A 23,142-nucleotide genomic window follows, 5' to 3' on the forward strand; every position below is an offset into this window, starting at 1 on the left:
GCTCCGTACTCTAAAGTGATCTCAAATTCCCAACGAGTAAGCTGACGGGCAATTGGTTGTAAAATGTAAACAAATTGCGTAGTACGCAATGTCCTCCCTTCCTCTTCCTAGGCTCACGCCCTCTCACGGCGGAACGTGAACGAACAAAATCGATTTCCTTCTGAAGAAACGTCGCTCATTCAGTAGTTAATTGCTTGATACGATGGTTTAAATTTCTATTATACACAGTTCACGTTTGTGAGCAAGCAGACTGAGCAAAAGCGATCACACCCGTTAAGCCTATTTTTAATGTGCAAATTAAAATTAACTCTTTAAATTACTACTTCTTAAATGTGTTGTATAGTGCTCTAAAGCAGCGTTCAAGTTGTATGCACATGATACTTATATTATGTCGTGCAAAAAAAATGCATACATGTCAATACATTACAACGGTACCCCCCCCCCCCCCACACACACACACACACAACAAAGAACTCATTTAAGACAACATATGAAACAAATCAGCAAAATACATTTATTGACAAAAAACACCTGTATTCATCGGTTGTTTTAATTTTAAACACAAAAGTATCAAAATACTTTACAGGGACTTCATCTGAATATTGTCAATTCATTTTTTTATCACTTCTTTCAGGCAATTACACTGTACAATGACAATAGGCTTGTCATTACGATTGGGTGCTCATTTAATTTTTATTTTTTTGCCAGGGAACAATGCATTTAAAATCATGCATAGTAATAACTTTGTATTTAACGATATATTTGATAAATCAAACCACTGCATTTTATGCATTTCTGATTCCAACAAGTAACTTGCTTTCCATCAAACCTCATTGTGAGACGGTTGCTCGAATGTTGTTACACTGAAGATACACAGTACGACATTCACAACATGGATTATGTTGATTAACCCAAATTCAAAGCTTTAAAAAAAAAAAAAAAGTCTTCCACAAAAAATATACAACTCATAATCAACACATAATAGTTTTGGGCTTACACTGCCCCAGTGCAACATGGGAAAGGAAAAAATGTTTTTTCCACGCCTCCCTTCCATGGACATTGTCTTCTCAGGACATACTGTACTTGGTAAAATTATAGACGTCCCACTTTTAATATTGAAATGTTGGCTCATCTTTTTTTTTTTATAAAATCAACATTATAAACATTCCCGTTGTGTCATTGCTACAGTATTTAATCACCTCAGAGAGAGCTGTTTAACTTGCTTTCTGACATGTACAGACAACACTAGGTAGCACTCAAGATGTCACACGATATTCAAAATTGAAGAGGTGAGGAACCAGACCCTTGACAATTGCTACAGGGGGGAAAAAAAGAAGAGAAAAACACAAAAAAACAAAACAAAAAGAAAATCCCATCTGTGATGGTAAATCACTGAATATGGGAGCTACAGAATGGAAGCATCACATGGCAAGATGAAGCTTTCCAACAGTCATGAATGAGAGCGCCCGTAAGGATCACCTGCACCTCATTTCACCATCTTCTGAGCAAGTATCACCACAAACAACACACCATTTTGACAGCGTTTTCATTATATTGTAGTTTACATCCTTTGCTTGGACACCACTGTGCAGGATTTCAATTTAGTACTTTTCTCTCGCCTCACAAACAAAAAAATATTGTAGGCAAACACAAAAAAAGATAGTAAAGAAAGACAGTATAGTTATGACTATCAGGCTATTCACATATTTCATTTCATGAAACTGGTTACTTATAAAATGTATAAATTGGCTTATGATGAGTGCCATCTACCCCTAATAAAAAGACTACCAAAGAGCGAGTGAGATTGGGCTCTTGAGCTCAACCTTTTCTCTGTATGTTTAGCATTGTTAAGGCATTATCTATCCAGTATTGCTAAAAAAAACAGCGAGTTAGCTGACGTGAAAAAAAAAACATGTTGAACAAAAATATATGCTGTACTGTATGTACAAAACAACTGAGTGCCAATTCTGATTAAAAACAAAGTCAACATAGCTACTAACATGACAAGTGCAAACTTATTCATGAAAAGAAATTCTAACTTCCAAATGTTTGGTTTCATCCTCTTAATCTCCACAGCAACTAGAAAGATATAAAGGTCTCTGGTTTTGAATAGAAGCAAGTACACACTAATGCCAGTTGTAGGGAGGAACAACACACTATTTTGAATATTTAGACATCAGTAAATAACTACAACATGGCTAACGACAAGATTTTCTGTGGCAATTTATATTCAGTATAGGTAGTAAAAGGAGTTCACACAAAATGGAAGCCACACATCAGCGTAGAAAAACACGGCAGAAAATTTGAGGTAATATACCTAGATTAACATTGAAATGCAACTGACCACATTTTGTCTTTGTTGTTGTGACGTTTGGCTTGTACCGTCAGTAATCGGCACAGCAAGTCTCTTGCATGGTATAAAATAAAATGTAAGCAAGTGCCTGGAAGAAATGTGGGTGCAGTGATCACAAAGGGAAGACAACATTTCCAGGAAGACAAATGGATGATGTGGCTCACATGTGGATGGAATTAATGTCATTCATTTTCAAGAGTCTAAATATGGAAAAATCTATGGAAAGGATTCATTAAGGGTCAGTGCTTGAGATTATGCTTCAACCCAAAAACCAAGACCACACCTGTTAGGACGAGTAAGGTGTCCACGTAAGCAGGCCCGTTGGTCGAGCTAATAAAATTAGTGCAATTTAAGAAGAGACCACAGTACTCATGATCTCTGAAAAGCTGCCAGTATACAAACTATTAAAGAACTTACAAAAAATCAACTTCCATACACAAAAACGTACCCCCCCCCCCCGAAGTCCATCCTGTTGTACGGTACATTCATTTAAGACAACAAGAGTAGAAATGACGTCCTCATGTCATGTGAGTTGACCTCAGTTATACCTCGAGGAATATCTTCATTTAAGATGGTGTAGTATCACTGGGGACTTCATCCATTCTTGTCTCCACCCTTCTCACCTGCAGCCTGAAAATTGACAATGTTAAAAAAACTTATCAATGATGATTGACCACTTACAGAATCACTCACAGGCTTGTGAAGGACGCCCTCCTGTCGACCAAAGAGGTTTCCCCCCTGGTTGCCCTGCAGAGGGCAGGAAGTGGCTGAGGCCAGCAGGTTGGCAGACTGGGCCAATAAGGGGGAGTTTGGCGCGGACGTGAGCGCTCCTGCCAGTGTGAGGCGCTGCAGCTCCCTCTGTCTCTGCTGCTGAAGCATCTGGCAAATAACTGTTCTCTGCTCCTAAGAAGACAGGATAGGAAAGTTTGTTGAGCTGATCAAAAACCGATCCAATGACAATTCCCGCAGAGCTTGTCAAAGTCACTCAGAGACGATTAGCAACTTCCCTTAAGTATCCAATATGCAACAATTTCTAAAAAATGCATTTTCTATTTCTCCCATGGAATTGAAGATTTCGACCAAGAAGCTGCCCGCTTGAAAAAATCCGATTTTGCTGTTTCCTGTTATTTGACTTCATCAGGGATTGTTTATAACAAAGACCATTGTCAAACATAAGCATGTCCCATATATAAAACAGGACAAAAAGCCACAGTTTGATGAATAACTTTGGCGAATGAATGAAAGAATCACTGTTCATAACCTTTATGGACAGAATTTCTAAGCGCAGCCAAGGCATTGAGGGTGTCTGGTTTCGTGGCCCCAGTTTTGCATCTCTGCTTCTTCCAGATGATGTGGTACTGTTGGCTTCAACAAGGCGCCATCTCCAAGTCTCACTGGAGTGATTTGCAGCCGTGTATAGCGGTTGGGATCAAAATCAGCACCTCCAAATCTGAGACCATGGTCCTCAGTCGGAAAAGGGTGCCGTCCCCTGCCCTGCCCTAAGTGGAGGAGCTTTTTCATGAGTGAGGGGATGATAGAAAGGCGCATTGGTGCAGCGTCGGCTATGATGCAGGCTTTTATCAGTCTGCTCTGGTGAAGGAGCTCAGTCAACAGGTGAAGCTGTCAATTTATGGTCAATCTGCGCTTTTACGGTCATCTATGTCACCAGATGTAGGTCATGACCGAAAGAACAAGATCCCAGATACAAGCGTGCCCTGGGGACAACCCAGGAGATGTAGGGGAGAGTATGTCTCCCGGCTTGCGAGGGATTGCCTTGGCATTCAAGAGGCTGGGGACAGGGTTGTCTGATCTTCTCTGTGAAACCTGCTGCTGCTGCAACCCGACTCCAGACAAGCGGGAGGGGGATCAACCAGTCGGAAAGAAAATGTTGCAGGAAATAGTGTATATGAGTAACATGCAACTTTAGTTTTTTGTTTTTTTATGTAGCTGACATCCGAGTGGGACTGAGAGCAGGACGGAATAGGAATTATTTCCACAGGGGGCAGAAAGGGATAGAATCTTTTTTATTATGGTATGGGACTGGATGAAAATGCACTTCCGTGTCAGCCGCCAACATTCTACCCAGGACACACTGGAGAGACTATGGCCAGGAAATGCCTCGCGATAGCCTTGCGAGAGCTTGATGAGAGTGAAGTCAGACTTCCCTTCTAACGTTGATGCCTGAGCGACCTGACTCCGGATTAATCAAACAAATTGAATAGATAGAATTAAGATATTACAGGAGTGAAGTTCTGTGATGTGAGGAACTGCTGAAGTTGTTGCTGCTGCTCCAGAATGATCTGTTTGTGCTGCTCTGATAGAAGTGAAGACCTGAAAGATGGGCAAGAAAACAAAACCATTAGTCAGATTTACATGTTACTAACTAAAGATACTAACATCTTGACGGTTGGGGTGATATGGGACCAACAAAAGCTTGCTTTGCTATTTAGTCATTTTGGTTACGTACGAGCTCGCAGTCTTTGGAAGCTGAAAGCTCTGTGCCAATGTCTGGGGGTTGAGGGGAGGCGGCTGGGGGCGCAGAGCAGGGAGTGTCGACTGGGCGGCACTCTGGACAGGAGAATTTATTACCCCGTTTAAACCGCTGAGTGTCCCATTCATCAGCTGAGGACTTCCTGAAAGAGATGCGAGTAGCCCGCCCGCCACAGGCTGAGTGGAGCTGCCAGCCTGATTGATTTGCCCCAAACTGTCACCTGAACCTCGCCCATTCAACAGGGATTGACTCAAGGAGGCGGGGCTTTGTTGAGGGGGAGGAGTACTCTGGAAGGAGAGGGAAGAGCTACTGCGGGAAGGACTACCAGAGTGGAGGTCCTGGGAGGATAGAAACAGAAACAAAGTGAAATTTTAGGTTTTTCGTCTCGAGTTCACTTTTGGGGTTTTATTTTGATGTGTGCAGTAGCTCGAAGCAGCCAGCGCCCTCATCATTACCATCCAAGCAGGAAAGGGCAAGACTGAATTTGTTAATATATTGGGAGAAAAGACAGGTTCTCACCTCAGAGGAGGTAACAAAGGAAGTGTCATTAAGGAAACTGCTCTTCGACAGGGGACTCTTATTGGTGATTAGGGGGTCTGAGAAAAGAGAGGCAGAGTCAAAGGCCATTTCATTCATTCGTCCATCCATCTATTTTCACTCCCGCTTGTCTTCATTTGGGTCAAAAGTGAACTGGAGCCTATTCCAGCTGATTTGGGTCGAGAGGTAGGGGACACCCTGGACTGCTTGGCAGCCACTTGCAGGGCAGATAGCCATTCACGCGCTCATCCACACTTATGGACAATGTGGAGTCTTAATTGGCTTAACGTGCATGTTTTTAGAATGTGGGAGCAAGCCACTCGAGGAAAAACACCCATGCAAGCATAGAAATACCATGCAAAGGCCACAAAGCCAACATTCGAAACAGGGACCTCTCAATTTGAGACACAAAGACCATTTTTTAGAATTAATTCAAAAAAGAAAATTGTGCAATTCTGTTTAAAAATGCACCATGCACATGATGCAGAGGTAAGATGATGAGGGACGAACAAAGAAAGCTATCCAAATCTGACCTTGACTTGAAGACAGGAAGTTCATCCGGGTTGCAGTGTGCAGAGAGCCTTGGACAGAATGACCATGAGGAAAAGGTACGGCAAGCTCTGTGTTGAGCAATTGCAGACGTTCTCTTTTGGCTGTTAGACTGAGAATCTGATCCTGGAGCCGTTGGTTCTCCTGCTGCAGCGAGTGAAGTGACTGGAGCATGTCTACAACTGGCAAAGAGAAAAAACAATCCATATCACTGAGAAATCCTTTTGTTTTGCTGACATTATGTGACACAAAATGGACTAAGATGTATTAGTGTGAGACAAGCAGGGAGTCCAGTCGATGAGATGGTCCAATAATCATTATTTTAATGATAAATGTTTGTTATTTTGTTTATTTTTTGATGAATCAAATTATATTCAAACATGTTTTAATTTTCATCCCCTTATTTGAAAACAGGATATTGTGACATGCAAAAATATAAATAATAATTCATTCAGACTGTTTTTGTTTATAATATCAGAAAATGAGAATTTCTTTTTAATTGTTTAAATGAAGGCAAATGTTTTTAATATGATTCAACACAAACATACTTTCATGAGTAACCACATCAATTGGAGAATATTTACTGTTGAGAAGCTGACAACTTGAAGCTTTGGACAATTTTAAATTAAAAAAGTTATCTAATTAATTAATTAGATAACTTAATTAATTATTATCAAAACTAATTGATTAGTTGTCGATTAATCAATTAAGTGCTGCATCTCTAATCCAACATGAGGATGAAATAATTTTATGCTGTTTCATTTTCACCATGAATCAAAATCTCTACTCAGATGAACTTAAAATTTATTATCTATGACTGAGTGACATAACTCCAAATACAGTAATGATTCGATGTAAATCGAAAGAATGCACATGAAAATTCTTTGCTTTGTAAATTTAAACTAAAATTTGTGTGATAACATCTTTACAAAGCTTGTCGCATACTATACTAAATTATGAGTTGGGTGTTCGAGCTGGATGTGAATTCCAGGATTTCTCAAGGCTATAGTGGAGTCAATTTTGTAAATGTATTGTTAAGGTGATTTCAGTTTTCTTGAAAACCCAAACTTTTTCTTCTAATAAACATTTGGAATGGCAAGAATGACGTTACTCACTGTTGACGCCAATCTCTCCGTTGCTATGTTTCTCCAACAGGAGCTCAATGTGAGCGCTTGCCTGGGGGATGTTCTCAGGACATGCTTGAACTCCTGCACCTAAACCATCTCTCTGGTCAAAAAGAAGAGGAAGGGAGCTCATAGGAGACCTGTGTGTGATGGAGAGAGCAAGAGGGTCAGGTTTCATTTGTTACCTGGGTTGTTAACCTGTCATTAATTACCAGTAGGGCCCGGACCGATTAATCGTTCTGCCGATTATATTGGCCGATGATAGCTCTTTTCAAAATAATTGTTGATTTGTCCATCTATTCTATTAGTCTCTCATAAAAAAGTACATAGTACATGCGGAATGGCATCTGAGTGGTGCAGAACGGTGTCCTTATCCTAAGTAGAGCTGTGACTTCATTTAACCCAGGGTTTTTTAACTGGTTTTGTCCAAGAGATCACCATGATAACCAAGAAGCAACTCGGGGACCACTGCTTTGGTGGAATATTTTTTTCATTTTGCATCAAAGGAGGATAGACCTATACAGGCTATATATTTACATCTGTATGTCTATTTTGGGAATCTCAGCTACATTTTACATAATTTGGATGGGTAAATGATTCACAAAATTAGCTGGAAAATAAATCAAGTCTAAATAATACATCAATTTTATTGTTAAAAATTTTAGTTATTTTCCATTTCCAAGTTCGCGGACCACCTGCATTACCGCCACAGACCACAATTTGTGATTGTCTTCTCAGTAACCCATTAGAGACAACTTCAGCCAGGTCTTTTTACAATAGTGGACTGAACTAAGCATTTCAACAGGTAGCACATGTGAAATAACAAGTGACTCAACATGTCTCCTATTTTAGTTTAACTATATCATGTGTGCCTGGCAACACGTACTTTGTCCAGTTTTGTTTATGCTGTATTGCTCAGGTTTTAAAGTTGTTCCACTTGTACAATAACCTAGCCCCAAGATGCAGCAGCAAGTACAGTACCAGAGGTATTTCATTTATAAATTACTGTATTTTTTTTAATTAAATAATTTCCAGAGCGCCACAGTGACGCACTGGTGAGCATTTCCTGCCCACAATTCAGAGGTGCTGGGTCCGACTCTGGTTTGCATGTTCTCCCCATGCCTGCGTGAGAGAAATCTGGGTATTCCAGTTTCCACTCATATTCAAAAACATGCCGATTGGCCACTCCCAATTGTTTGTAAGTGTGATTGTGAGTGTGAATGATTGTCTATGTGTGCCCTGTGATTGTATATTCCCAAGCTTAATTCTCTTATTTACTTATTTTTTGCATTATTTTGTCCCTATCGTTCTCTGTTTAAAAATTAAACAAACACTTAAGGGCAAAGTATTGTATAACAGTCAAATATTATATATCTAATTCATATATTTGTTGGAAGTGAATAAATAAAATAATATATTCGCTATGTATTCTTAGAATTAATCAGCCGATTAATCGGTAATGTTTTTTTTTTCTTTCAAATATAGGCATCGGCCTAAAAAAATAATATTGGTCGGGTCATAATTTACCGTCTACACATATTACTTCTCTTATAATCTGATCATAATTGTAAAAAAAAAAAAAAAAAAAAAAAAAAAAAACAGTTGAGACCAAAAGACGTACTGTGAGGAAAGACTTTCCCTTGGCGAGTTTCCTTGACATGGGAAGCGACAGTCATCAACGTCCGACTCTATGAAAGGGAACAACATGTCAAAATTTATTGTGCCAGTAATATTAAACAACTCAAAGTGTTGTGACGTTTCTATTTTTTTTACTGTTTGTGACATAATAGACGGAGGATATCCAAATCTGTAAATAGTAAGAGTAAATATGTCGGATTTGTGAAATTTCTTTTGATTTCTGCCTCATACCTGGTAGCGAGGTTGGGGCTTGACTCAGTAGTGGTGGCAGTGTCGAGAGACCACTGGTGAAAGGTTGCGTGGAAGTCACACTGTAGGAGCTGCTCGAACCATGATGCATCTAGAAGTTCATTTTAAAAAGGAAGACAAGTGTGGAGATACAAAGTTCATAAAGTCAAAAATAAGGGGTAAGAATGTTTCTATTTCAAGTTAAATGAGGTTAAAAAAACTCAAATTCACTTTTCATTCTGAACTGACTTTTTGAATATAAAATAACTGTTAATCTCTTTGTATTGCACCAAATAATATAGATAATATCTGGATGAATGTAGAACTGTAAAGACCTGTGGGTTTGAAGCGGCTTTGCTTGATGGGAGAGAGAGTGAGAGAGCGTGGGAAGGGAGGAGTCCTGATGAGAGAGAGGTGCTACACATGCCCCCAGCCAAGGACAAGGAGGTGCTACACACCCCACCACCCAGAGAGACAGAGGTGCTGCAGATGCCACCGCCCAGTGAAAGAGGATTCTTAAGACTGGAATAGATACCTGAGCAAGGGAGGCAGAATGATAATAAAAAAAAAAAAGACCTGTATGTTTCTGTAGCGTCAAAAAAGACAAGCATTTTCAGTGTCCAGATTTGACAATAATATAACACTGCTCAACTAATTTTTACTGACTCTTTAAATCAGAGATAACTAAACTTTTCTGAATGAATTCTTCGTGTTTATTTCGAACCTGCCAATTTGCAGCAGCAAGTACAGTACCAGAGGTATTTCATTTATAAATTGCTGTATTTTTTTTAAATTAAATAATAAATGTTCAGCAACAGGTGGATTTTTTTTCTGAAACTGTTAAATATTAAAATACAGGGCTAAATATGTATTCTGTGACTTTTAAATATATCAAACTTAAAATGAAAATATCTCAAAACCCTGATGTGGCCTACTCACATTGTAGTATAGGGCAGTAAAAGACTCTTGCCATCTTGTGGTAATTGGTGATAATACAACTTAAAACTAAAGTCAACACGTGCATATTGGCAGTTTGGCATCCTGAGTCGTGTTTTTGCAGATTTTATTTAAAAAAAATTTTTAAAATATTTTTGTGTTTTTCTGGTTTTTATTTCAGGATTTTTTTTTTTTTTTTTTTAAATCATGTATTTTTTAAAAGCAATCACTCAAGCTACCACTTCAGTGTGGTTGCCAGTTGCCCATCCCTATTCTAGGTAATCTAATGCAAGTGATTCTAACTGCGAGAGCAACACTTGATACAGAGCTACCTTAAGCTAATTATAATGTTTAAATCTATGCCGGTTGCTGGTGTTAGAATAAAATCCTTATGTACTTAACATAACTGTCAGGTCTACATAATATCAGTGGCAGATTTGGAGATACTTTTTCGGTAAAGACACCTAATGTATGAATCTCCTTTTTTAATTGACTTTTATTTGTGTATGCTTTCATATTCTTGATCTTGTTTGTCTCGGCCAGCAATCCGAGTCTCAACATCCAGTTAACTACAAGGGATTGTTTTGAAGACAGTCAGGCAGAGCACAAACTTCTGTTAGTTAGACGGAAGGATTCTTTCGGTGTTCTATAGATAAACTGCTATTGTGGCATTTACCAAGCATTTTCTGCCAAGCTGCAAACGACTATGCAAATGAAAATGCATGCACAGGAAACTTGAGGGAAGCCACACACACCCACTCACCCGAGCCAAGCAGCGAGTTGCCACGGCTTGTGGAGAAACTGCCAGCTGAGGAGGACGAGAATGACGAAGAGGAGGCGGTGGTGGGCAGTGAGGGGGGGAAAGTGAGGTGTGGAGCCGACATTGGGCTCTGGTAGTGTGAGGAGGTGAAGACTGGTGGTGGAGGAGGCGGGGCAGTGTTGTGATGATGGTGATGATGAGTGTCCTCTTTCCTCTCTCGGTTTTTGCTTCCCCGAGGTCGGCCTGGACCATGGCGACTCTTTTTGTTGCCACGGTGCCTTCTCTCTTGGGACAGGGGTGGCGGGCTCATTTTACCCTCCAGTTCCGCTTCTTCTGGGATAGGTGGTGTGCTCATTTGAGACAACTTACACAAAGACTTAGAAGGTTTGTAGTCTCCCGAAGAGGAGATCTTGCGAATCTTGCTGCTACTACCCAGCACTGATGTGGAGGTGATACGCATGATGGATCCAAAAGTTGAAATTGTGACTTTGTTCTCAAAAGGACTTGAGTTTCCATCAGACCGATCATGACCCTGTGATCCCGCGAGAGGGCCCTCGACAGGAGTCAACTCGGGCGGTTCATGATAATTGTGATCTTCATCTTCCTCCTCATCCTCATCTTTATCTCCCCCTTTATCACCGCCCTCTTCGGCCCCCTGGACGGCTGACCTCATGTGACGCTCTTTGCGATCCTCGCCACTGTGGTCACCGCCTCCTCGCTCACGGTCACGCTCCAGACGGCAAGAGGAGGAAAACTGGTGGGAATCTTGAGCTGAAGATAGAGCTCCACCTTCATGAGCAAGACAGAGCCGATTAAACAAAGTCCTTCTCTTCAAGCTGCCCGATGCCTGAACATTTTATTCTTGCTCAGCGCAATACCTGGATTGAATGGACTTGAGGAACAGGAAGAGGAGCCACTCTTCGCAGTGCTTCCCGTTTTCTTACTGTGGTGACCATGACTATGTGAAACCAGCTTCTTGGACTTTGCCTCATTGTCTTTGGAACTGTGGTGACTGGAAGAAAGCTATTCCAACACACACATGCACACAAAAATGATTGTAAATGTTACTTGTATTGAAGAGACTCTCTGATGGTTTTTTTCAGGTCCAATACGGATTATTTTTGTCAAGAACGCCGATTACGGCTAATACTCATTTTAAATAAAAGGTAAAATATTGGCATAAAAATAAATAAATACAAACTCCAACTCTTAACTTTGTTGAAATCTCTCTAAGAAGAGACAATAGATAATATAAGAGACAATGTTTGTTTTACAATCGTAACAAATGGTTCAGGGAGCATCTCAGCATGTCTTAAAAAGTTACATGAAAACTTACATTAAATAGCTCCCTAAAGGTTTCTACAATAAACAGTTTTTCAAAATTTTTAAATACTGTCACTGAAATGTAAAAACTTTTACTTGTCTTGATTTTTTTATTTCAGTCAAAGAGCGTTCCCAGGGCCAACAACCTCTCTTGTAAAGTTAACTGATCATTTTAATAAGATGTAAGTTAACACAGTGTATCATTGAACTCTTATCAGCAGTCAGGTTTTTAATAAAGTCCAATACTGATGCCCGTACATTGACCCGGCTGATCAATTGCTTAGGCCAATAATCAGTCTAACCCTATTGTACTATATCCAACAACTCTCCCGTTAACCCCGCTCTTCATACCATTTCTACACTGCTGGGCATCACTGAAGGGACCAGGTTGTCAGAGGACTTCTTGTGGCGCTCTTTTTGACGAATCTTGTCCTTGTGACTCTGAAAAGACATTGCATAGGGCAGGGGTGTCAAACTCATTTTTTTCGCGGGCCACATTGTAGTCATAGCTTCTTTCAGAGGGCCATTATGACTGTCAACCCAAATAAATGTATGAGCACCCCAGATTATATACAGTAAAAGCTACAAAACAAACTGACAAATAACTTGTTTTCAAATCAGACGAGTAAAAACTGGTCAAATATTTAAAAAAAAACCCCAGATAATATTAAAAGTGAAGACAATTTGCAATTCTAGTAATGACACACGAATTTGATGCACAATTTGTCTTGGCGGGCCACATAAAATGATGTGGCGGGCCGTATCTGGCCCCCGGGCCTTGAGTTTGACACCTGTGGCATAGGGTTTACACTTCCCCCTAGGGCTGCCACAAACGACTGTTTTGCTGGTCACCAATATAGTAGTGAAGGAATAGGTTCGAAATCCAAAAAGTCCTGCCTAGCAACAAAAACAGATATGCTCAAACCTCATTGAATAAAGTACATAAGCAGACAAGTATATTCACATATTAAATCAATAAAAGAAACATTTTAAGCATATAATTATACCTACACACCAAATCAATAAAGAAGACATAACTAGACATTTTTTGATAGGGGTAATGACAAAGATTTTATAACTTTATGATCTGATATGTATATCTGAGCACTTAATAAATGTTTTTTTCATGTATTGCCTGAATAGCTTAATGAGCCTTAAGGAACTGTTTCATGCATGCCTGATGATTTTCTGAATCACGGACACTGCCAAAGTCGTCTAAAAATGTTCAGTACTTGATTATATCTTATGTTTTGACGAATGCTAGACGCCAGTTTTCGATTACTACTGAACGTTCTGGACAGAGGGAAATATTTTGCCTAACAAAGAAAATATACGGTTGGAAGCATGATTAAACTAAGAATATGAAGACGTAAGCAAGTACATGGCGTATCAAAAGAACAAACAAACAAAAACATGGTAAGTGGTGAGTACAAACTTTGCATAGTCAGGGAACATTAATAAATTGATGATGTCACAGCCAAAACCTCACATAATTCCGTACAAAATGACAAAATTGAAAGAATGATGAATAGGCGGTGTGCCAGGGTGGGCAAAGTGGATGTATGTGCAAGAATGGTTTACAGGAAGGACACTTGGAGATAAAACCGGTAGAGGTGCCAGAGGGAGACAGCCAAGAACCCGGCCAAAGATGATCGGCAAGGCTGAAAGACGGAAAGGAAAACAACAGCCCCCACACACATCGAATCGCCCATAATCAGCACCCAACCCCACGGAACCAGCTCTCACCGAACCAGCACCCACTCCCATGGAATCAAAATCTCCTACGAACTTGCCACACCCCCTGACTCATCCATCACCCATCAAACTCGGCCCACACTGGCATGTGCAACTGAATATAAGCTGACCAAAGAACCTTGAACGTTGCCTTTTCTGAATGGAGACTTTCTGCTCTTGAGCATGGACGCACGAAAGGCCCAGCGCTGTATTGTACTTTCCTGAAAACAGAGCTTTCTTAACAAGAATTGTTATTGAACTCAACCAACCTGTGTAAGTCTAATTTCTGCTTCAGTGTCTTAGCATTTTCCTAAATCTGAAGAAATCAAACGGGCACGCAGTGAGTAAATTGGATAACAGGTGATTGGCAATGGCTTTTGCCGTGAGGCGCAGATAGCGCGCTCCCTAAATTGTGCACCAAAAATCCAACAGTAGTCTTGATTAATTGACTAATCAGATCATAGTATGTAAATGTCAGCATATCGCAACACCCAGCAGCTTCTCCTTTGTACTGCAACTGTCATTAGATTACAGCTTGAAGGAATGTAAAAATTAAAAATGAAGACAATCAGGATGATAGTACGTACATTTAACTTTCATTAAAAACTTGCAACTTGTACCACCATTCTTGGCATGTTTTTATAAATGGTGCAACTGAAACTGAAGGCAATATGTGGCCTTAACATTTCCATCATTTAACATTAACATTTTCTGAACCGCTTAGTCCCCACGGGGGTCGCGGGCGTGCTGGAGCCTATCCCAGCCGTCATCGGGCAGTAGGCGGGGGACACCCTGAACTGGTTGCCAGCCAATCGCAGGGCACACAGAGACAGACAACCAATCGCACTCACACTCACACCTAGGGACAATTTGGAGTCTTCAATCGGCCTACCAAGCATGTTTTTGGAATGTGGGAGGAAACCGGAGTGCCCGGAGAAAACCCACGCGGGCCCGGGGAGAACATGCAAACTCCACACAGGGAGGGCTGGAGGTGGAATCGAACCCGCACCCTCCTAACTGTGAGGCGGACGTGCTACCCAGTGCGCCGCCGAGCCGCCTTAACATTTTTAGCTGAAAATATTAAGTACAATTTAAAAGAAACCAAAAATTATAGATTATGCACAGTCGCACGATGAATTATATACCTATAAATACAACCAGGTATCAAGCATTTTTTCATGTGAAAGATGAGTGACATTGGGAAAAGAAAACTTGTGCCAGACGTATCATGGAAAATCCACTTGTTTTGCTTTTTTATTCATTCTATTGTGTACTTGTAGTCTCCAAGATTATAGAAAAGTGTCATCTATCCTTCTAGGTGTTGCAGAGATTTTTTATGATCTGTTTGTTGGGCTATTTTTTACTCCGCTCAATTTTTTACTCTTTCTATTAGTTTTTTTATCCATTACATTGCATCCGTTGGGGCGGGACTACCAAACAAGGTAATGGGTGTGGCCAAACGGTTTCTTAAATCCACCTTTATTACTTAGAGAGACTTTTGTAGTCCAAACAACTCAAGGATGCCAAAGTGGAGAGATCAAAATGTTCTGTTGTTTGATGCATCAATCCACACAACTCATTGCACCGTCCTCCAGCATCAGAACCTCAAATTTGATTTTTCAAGCAGTGTTCCCACATTTGTGGGCAAAGTCCTGCTTGTTCAAAGACGAGTGTTTCAGAAATCTTTCGTCAGTTTCGAGAAGGATTTTGACTTTGTTTCGTTGATGGTTCAGTTCCATCAATCTATGGAAACGACGGACACAGTAAAGCGGTAAGCTTGAGATGACACAAAAATAATAAACTGTATTTCACTTTCACATTATTGCGTGTTTATGACACACTTGTTTCATAGCGTTAGTGTCAGTCTTTCTGCTGATTTTAGAGCTGTGTGCTCTGTGTTTTCACTTCTTGTGGGTGTATTTTGAGTAGTTGTATCAGATGAATTGCATCGCAGGTGCTGTATTATTCTTGGGGAACACAATAATGTGTTGGATGCGTTCGTTAGCTTCTCGCTAATGCTAGCATTAGCTTACTGGTTAACTTGACTGCAATGCTTGTTTACAAGACGTGTTCTTAAATATTGTGAGGGGATTTATTTTATGCGTTATATAAGTATGGACAAGTCTTCTGCTGTTGACATCTTTTAATCAATCAAAAAGTTTGCGCCGCAAGTAAACGCTACCTTGGCTAAAAAACTACAAATATGTCGGACCGGAAAGGGAGGTGCACATCTTGTGGCCTGGAGGGAGTGGAGTGTCAAGTATCTCATTTGCATTTAAAGAGACCACACCAAAACGGCTTGCTCTGAGCCGCACCTCAAAGCAAGTAGAAAAAAGGGACCTGTGATGCAATCAAAATGAGGAATTCAGACAAAAGGATCACTGTTCCACTCTATATAAACTGAATGAGTAAAACTTAAAACGGAAGAATTTATAAATGTGATATGTAAGGTTTAAATTTTTTTCTTTGAATCACTAGCACCCATCCATCCTGTCAACTGCTTATCCCCACGAGGGTCAATTAAGCATCAAATAAATAAACATGTAAAGAAACAAGGCATTGACTATTTAATTAGCCTTCGCTGACCAAGTCACGACAGCCCTACTTCTCACTTGCGTAAAATGGTACAAATGAGTAAACAAAAACTGGCCAGTGTAATTTGGTTATCAAATGAATAAATGAGTCATTTGTTTACCTTCCTCTGCCGGTGGTGGTGGTGTTTGTCCTGTGATGGAGAGGTAGAGCGCCCCCGGGAGTGACTGAAGGCACTACTTGCATTTTCACTGGAACGGCGTTTCTTCTGCTGTAAATAAGTAAACGTTATTGAATAAACGACACGAAACATGACCCGCTTCAGACATTTTTTTTTTTTATATTTGACACACCAAAAAAAAAAAACAGTGAAAAGAAATATCTTCATTTATCTACTCCTAAACTTGAACATGCGTGTTTAAGTACCGTATTTTCCACACCATAAGGCGCTTCGGGTTAAAAGCAGACTCAATTGCGGGGGTATATTTTGTATTTAATTCACACATAGGGTACACTGCATTATAGGGCGCATGGATGCCATGACTTACGGTAAAAAAACAAAAAAGTCAGAGGAGCAAAACACAGAGTTCGGTTGTACTTTATTCTACTATTTAATATTGTACTGTACTCACATTATTGTTAATTGATATTCATATACAAATCCATCCTCAACTTCTATATCCAAATTGAAAGGTTGGGCAACTTCACCATTAGACATGACAAGTTCCCTCTCGTCATTGTCTCGGCATACCTTCGGTTTTTGAGAAAATTAAAGGCTTTTAAGTGCGCCTTATGGTGCGGAAAATACGGCATATGAATAACATGGCAAATAATTTCAACCAAGCATTTACAATTTTTGTATTTGAATGAAAAACTACATGAACGGGCGTACACATTAACAACGGCTGGACCTCGTACCATTTTGTTGTAGTGATGCTTGCAGTAGCCACAATATTTGACATTGTCAGCTTCTGGGCCTTCCTCCTCACACAGCAGGCCTGCCATCTGAGCGCTAACAGCATCATCCAATGAAGAGACAAGCAGCTATGTTTAAATCCACTCAATACCATACACGTATTTCCTCATAACATACCATTGACAAGAAATTATCCTGAGTGTTGAATCGATCCATCTTTTGCAGAAGAAATAGCTACAAATTTGTTACTAACTAGTTTAAGTATCAATCGATCATTAGAATATTATTGCTGAACATTTGTTGCAATGTAAGGGTAACTAAGTTTTCAAGAGAATCGTGACATGGCATATGAATTTATCTTTCTTGGAGCCACAAGTACACACATGCTCATTCATGATCACCTACCAGGTGACATGGAAAGCCTGTCTGCAGCCCTGTCTGTTACAGGCCATGCATGCTCCACATGCAGCCTTGCTCTCTCTGCCATGGTCCTCACAAATGTAACATGTCTGGGGATGATAAAGAGAGTGGCCAAGTAAGACCTTTTAAAATTCATTCAAGCATTCTAGAGTGAAGGAACATGATGTTTGTCAATATGTAGATATATTAAAAAGCTTTTCCAGTTTTTTTGTGCACTGCTTTGTACCATTAAACTTTGGGCTGAAACTGAAAAATGCACAAGGACACATCAAAAAAAGTTTCTTTTGCAATAGCATTCTGTTCCACTAGTACTATAACCAACTGATCATAGTGGAAAGAGATAAACAAAGAGCATTGAAATGCTATGCAATGTAGTGCTAGGATATGTGTACTTTCTGTTTTCCCTCTACGGGCAGGTAGTTTTCACTTTGTCTTGGCCACAGTGAGTGGGGGACAAGAGTAGGGTGAATGAGGCCGAGAAACAGGTGCAGAACAAAGGAACGGCAGGCCCTTTACCTTTTAGCCTCTGCCTCTGTTTCACCCTTTGTCCCGCCAATCTCTCGGTCTTGCTCCTACCCAGCACAACCCCACATGGCTTGCTCGTCAATTTCACGCATTATAGATTCCGTGAGACTGTCATAAAAATGACCACATCATTATGTGGTTGAGTCAGTGCTTTGAAAACTTCCAGTGTCTGCGTAACATTTGGCCCCCTCATTTGGTCCCTGTGCCAGTACAAAAGTGGGGAGGCTTAATAATGGCTCAATATTCCTGCCTTGAGCAGGCTTTGTAGAAGGGGAGTTTGTTCACCCTCAAAGGACATCAACTTTGAAACGGAAGAAGACTGCAAACAGAATCACGGCCACCCTGCAAGAGTAAGAGTGGCTTCTCACGTTTTCACCATCAATCTAATGCTGTTGAGGAATGTGGGCTGCAATCTATGGCTGAATGGCTCTGACAAGAGAAACCTGCATGCAATTTACTAGAACTGACATAGTAATATGAAACCAGCCCTCCAACACTCCAATGTGTACATTTACTTACAAACACAGAGCCAGTCTAAGCATCTATCCAGAAAAGACATTGATTACTCTGTTAAGCGCTAAGTTTTATAGGGCTAATTTGAATGGGTGCTGGGCAATGCTTTATTCTTAGACCAGCCACTAAAAACAATGAGTCAAAGGACAAAAAAAAAAGGCAGTCGTATGACTTGACATGCTTGTATTGAAGTAAGAAACTCAAATACAGAAACTATTATGGAATTGTTAAGTACACTGAAGATTTGTTGTTAGCCTTAGTCTGAGTTACAGAACATCTTACTGCAATAAGAGCTAGTGCATTTTGCGGAAGCAGCAGGGGTCGCGGCATGCCGTTCGTCACTTCCGCTTATGCCACGGCATTTCGGCAGCTCTGCGTCACTTCTGCTTGTGCCGCAGCCTGTCACGAGCAGCTTTTGTTGAGGCGAAAACCTGCTTCCTCCGCTTCTTAGTTATGCAACAAGGAGGTGGATGATGAGCCTTTCATGCAACTAGAGGCTTGCTTATTGATGCTGCGCCTAATATTTCGGTCCAAACAATATGGCACTTGTATTGGTATCGATTTGAAAAAAAGTGGTAACGAACATCCCTAAAATCATTTTCGAAAGAAGAATGCTTCATAAAATGTCATGAGTTGAGTACGTGCCTACAATATACAGAATGGAATTTTTAATGGATTTTGGATTGAATGGACAAATAATTATGTACAGTACACTGAAAATGCCCCTTTTTACAATAGACCGGTCTTACTGAGACAGAGTTTGCGAGGACGTACTCTTCTTTATAGTTAGAAACGGCTTAGGTATTGTATTGCTCATGGCTTTCAAAAAGAGTTTTGGACGATGAGCTTTTGCGAAGTTAAAACGTTTGTGACGTCATTTGACTGCAGCTTGATTGCAGCTGTGAGCGCCATTTTAAGTAACGACAACCTAACACATCAGCCTTTTTTTAGCATAATAAATTATCGACTGAACATAATTTTATGACGTGCTGTGGTGTTGGTGTGAGTGTGGAACATATAGTATGATAGCTTGGCGTGAACAAAACTTGAAAAGAGGACAGCCGGCTGCTATCTGGAGCCAACTTGAACCAAGCGGTTCTTGGAAACTCAAGCAAGATGCTGATTCTTTTTTTCTCCCCAGAACACTTGTCATTTTGACAAGGGTGTGGGATTCCGCCAGCCAGCCAAGATATATATAAAATAAGAGTACATACTGTCTTCAATAGTATAGTACATTACTTTGTCCACGCTGGCTTTCCCACGAATCTGGTGTCCAGTTTTGCCGCTTAATAGACACCAAGACATGGGGGTGTGTCCATTTTGGCGATGTTCCAAGGGTTATTTACAAATCGTTACAAAACAGATTGGTATTATTGGAAATGACTGCCAATTTCATTTTCTTGAGTAAAAATATACAAAATGAGCTTGTTAGTGAAAAATGGACCATCTGGACGCTATAGATCCTGTGATTAACGAGCCCGTGTTTAGAGCCACGCTCAGACACGGGTCACCACATTTGGAGCCAGGCCCAGGGATCTAGCTTGATGGTAAATGTCTGGCAGCATTGTTGGAACTTATGGGACCTGGACTGGGAGGCTGGGAGCTCCCCTTTTTAGCTCATTCACTGCCATTCACAGCTATAAAAGTCAAAGATTAATTTAACTCGGCTGGCGATGAATGAGTTAATAATACTAGACGAATATTATATGTAATTTGATTACATTTGTTCTTTCAGACAGGTATCATATTGGTAGCTCTCACTTTCAAAAAGGTTGGTGACCCCTAATATAGAGAAAGCCTACAACAATGTGTTTCAGTACCTTTATGTAGCGCTCATGTGGAACATACTGTAGGATGATGGGTTCCATGGTGAGGACGTTGGCAAACTGCACCTCAGGTATGTAGAGAGCACAAACAACGTGAGCCCAACCTGATGGTGACAACAACACAAGATTTAGATCATAAAGTCTGTTTATCGAAGAACATCTGCTTTTAAGGTCGCATCTTAATTATAACTGAGCCCCATATTTACCTCCGCTGTCTGTCCTCTTGAGAGCCCCATCTTTGTGGGGGCATAACTCACACCTCTATGGAAACACATCAGAGAACCCGGCTTACTCATTCACTGTGATCTCAGAGTGAAGGGAAACACTTATGTTGTGTGTTGCTAGACTCACCACTCTCGCTGCCCTCTCCTGTGATTCACACTTACGACAAAACCACGGGCCGGTGGGAACTTGGACGATGCCATAGCATGCTGAGGCACATACACAAATTGAAAGTCATTTCAGTAATATTAAAGCAGCTCACAAGAAAAGTAATCTTAAGGTATTCTTAAGGTATACTCCAGGCTGTTAGGATCCTGAACTCTCTCAACCTGTCCACCCCCAGCTGCATAACGTCCTGTCCTTTTGGGCCACGTTGGCTGCCTTGCACTACTCCTCCTGGACTTTTGCGCTATATTCTGACTGTCTGCTGTATGCACAATTGCTCCATTTCAACCATGTTGCTCTTATTTATTTATTTATTATTTATTTATTTATTCATTGTGCTTATTATTCATTGTATGTGCCTTCTTGTTTCTACTTTTTGTATTGTTTATTTGAATGTTTTGTTGTCCGTGGACCTATATAATATATATATATATATATATATATATATATTTTTTTTTTTTTTCTCACCCCCCCCCCGTAGGTGGTCTCTTTTTCCCTTCAAGCTCGGGTCCTCTACCAGAGGCCTGGGAGCTTGAGGGTTCTACGCAGTATCTTTGCTGTTCCTAGTACTGCACTTTTCTGGACTGAGATGTCAGATGTCTTTCCTGGGATCTGTTTCAGCCACTCCTCCAGTTTGGGGGTTACTGCCCCTAGTGCTCCAATGACCACAGATACCACTGAAGTCTTCACTCTCCAGGCCTTCTCCAGCTCTTCTCTGAGCCCTTGATATTTCTCAAGTTTCTCATGTTCCTTTTTTTTAATGTTACCATCATTTGGGATGGCTATGTCAACCACAACGGCTTTCCTCTGCTCTTTGTCCACCACCACAATGTCCGGTTGGTTCGCCATTACCATTCTGTCTGTCTGGATCTGGAAGTCCCAGAGGATCTTGGCTTGGTCATTCTCTACCACCTTTGGAGGTGTTTCCCACTTGGATCTTGGGACTTCCAGTCCATACTCTGCACAGATGTTCCTGTACACTATTCCAGCTACTTGGTTATGGCGCTCCATGTATGCTTTACCTGCCAGCATCTTACACCCTGCAGTTATGTGCTGGATTGTCTCAGGACCTTCTTTGCACAATCTACACCTGGGGTCTTGTCTGGTGTGGTAGATTTGGGCCTCTATTGCTCTGGTGCTCAAGGCCTGTTCTTGTGCAGCCAAGATCAATGCCTCTGTGCTGTCCTTCAGACCAGCTCTTTCTAGCCATTGGTAGGATTTCTGGATATCAGCCACTTCAGCTATGTCGGTGGTACATCCCATGTAGGGGCTTGTCCTCCCATGAAGGTCCCTCCAGCATCTCATCTTCCTTTGATGCCCATTGTGAGACATTCACTGAGCACGTGATCCGTTGGGGCCTTATCCCTGATGTACTTATGGATCTTGGATGTTTCATCTTGGATAGTAGCTCTCACGCTCGCTAGTCCTCGGCCTCCTTCTTTACGGCTAGTGTACAGTCTCAGGGTGCTGGACTTGGGATGGAACCCTCCATGCATGGTTAGGAGCTTCCGTGTCTTGATATCTGTGGTCTGTATATCCTCCTTTGGCCACCGTATGATTCCTGCAGGGTGTATGTGTGTGTGTGTGTGTGTGTGTGTGTGTGTGCGCGCGCGTGTGTATATATATATATATATATATATATATATATATATATATATATATACACACACACACATATAAATGTGATATGTCTTCACCGTGGGATAGTAGGAAACGCAATTTCGATCTCTTTGTGTGTCTTGACTTGTGAAGAAATTGATAATAAAGCAGACTTTGACTTTATACTAAGCCTTGTGTATGAAATTATGTCCTGTATAAATAAATTTGCCCGGCCTTGACTAGACTGAAAGGTGCAGCGAGCATCTGCCTAAACCAGTTAAATAGCAGTTCATTACAAGTGTAAAAACTGGTGTAAAAAATGCTAACATGTATGGATTTCCACAGCATCCTTTCATTTTTTCAGAATTAGGGTCTAAATTAGCTGACTTGGGGCAAAAGCAAGCATAGACTCTGGACCGATTACCATAACGTTGAAGTGTACATGATTGACAAAGTTGTGTTTGTTCATTTACATTTTTTCTTCATGCACACAGAAATGTTAACACTACATCTCAGAACCGTGAGGCACACAAGCCTATTACCAACCTAGAATAACAATTCTAAATTCTCTTTGACTAAGAATAGGTCAAATAAAGTGTTGAAACTGGTTTTCGTAGCACTTTACTACAGCACATCATCTTTACCTCAAGGAAATGTTTCCTTGTCGACCAAAACGTGAAGGCATATGGACACAAGGCTACTGTGGTTTGGCCGACATGTTATTTCATTCTATTGAGTTGAACGTGCACGA

At 40.7% G+C, this 23,142-nt stretch overlaps 1 protein-coding gene across 3 annotated transcripts in view; it reads right to left on the minus strand.

The window, feature by feature from the left end:
* Positions 1–491: 491 nt before the first annotated feature.
* Positions 492–23,142, minus strand: part of LOC125969561 (protein AF-17) — a 23,294-nt gene continuing 643 nt past the window's right edge. For 2 of the 3 annotated variants that reach the window (XM_049721776.2, XM_068650720.1), the window contains exons 2-20: positions 20,757–20,836; positions 20,612–20,666; positions 20,400–20,509; positions 17,527–17,630; positions 17,124–17,217; positions 16,369–16,476; positions 12,291–12,380; positions 11,495–11,639; positions 10,620–11,405; positions 9,256–9,455; positions 8,924–9,032; positions 8,676–8,742; positions 7,046–7,194; positions 5,915–6,112; positions 5,364–5,440; positions 4,821–5,182; positions 4,594–4,684; positions 3,047–3,256; positions 492–2,983 (exon numbers count right to left, since the gene is read on the minus strand). In XM_049721776.2, the coding sequence (XP_049577733.1) occupies positions 2,948–2,983; positions 3,047–3,256; positions 4,594–4,684; positions 4,821–5,182; positions 5,364–5,440; positions 5,915–6,112; positions 7,046–7,194; positions 8,676–8,742; positions 8,924–9,032; positions 9,256–9,455; positions 10,620–11,405; positions 11,495–11,639; positions 12,291–12,380; positions 16,369–16,476; positions 17,124–17,217; positions 17,527–17,630; positions 20,400–20,509; positions 20,612–20,666; positions 20,757–20,836 (3,071 nt within the window). In that variant the 3' untranslated portion in view covers positions 492–2,947. The remainder of the gene's footprint in view (positions 2,984–3,046; positions 3,257–4,593; positions 4,685–4,820; positions 5,183–5,363; positions 5,441–5,914; positions 6,113–7,045; positions 7,195–8,675; positions 8,743–8,923; positions 9,033–9,255; positions 9,456–10,619; positions 11,406–11,494; positions 11,640–12,290; positions 12,381–16,368; positions 16,477–17,123; positions 17,218–17,526; positions 17,631–20,399; positions 20,510–20,611; positions 20,667–20,756; positions 20,837–23,142) is intronic. The other variant, XM_049721778.2, reaches the window with a different exon arrangement.

The sequence above is a fragment of the Syngnathus scovelli genome, chromosome 5 (assembly GCF_024217435.2).
Source record: "Syngnathus scovelli strain Florida chromosome 5, RoL_Ssco_1.2, whole genome shotgun sequence".
Lineage (NCBI taxonomy): Eukaryota > Metazoa > Chordata > Actinopteri > Syngnathiformes > Syngnathidae > Syngnathus > Syngnathus scovelli.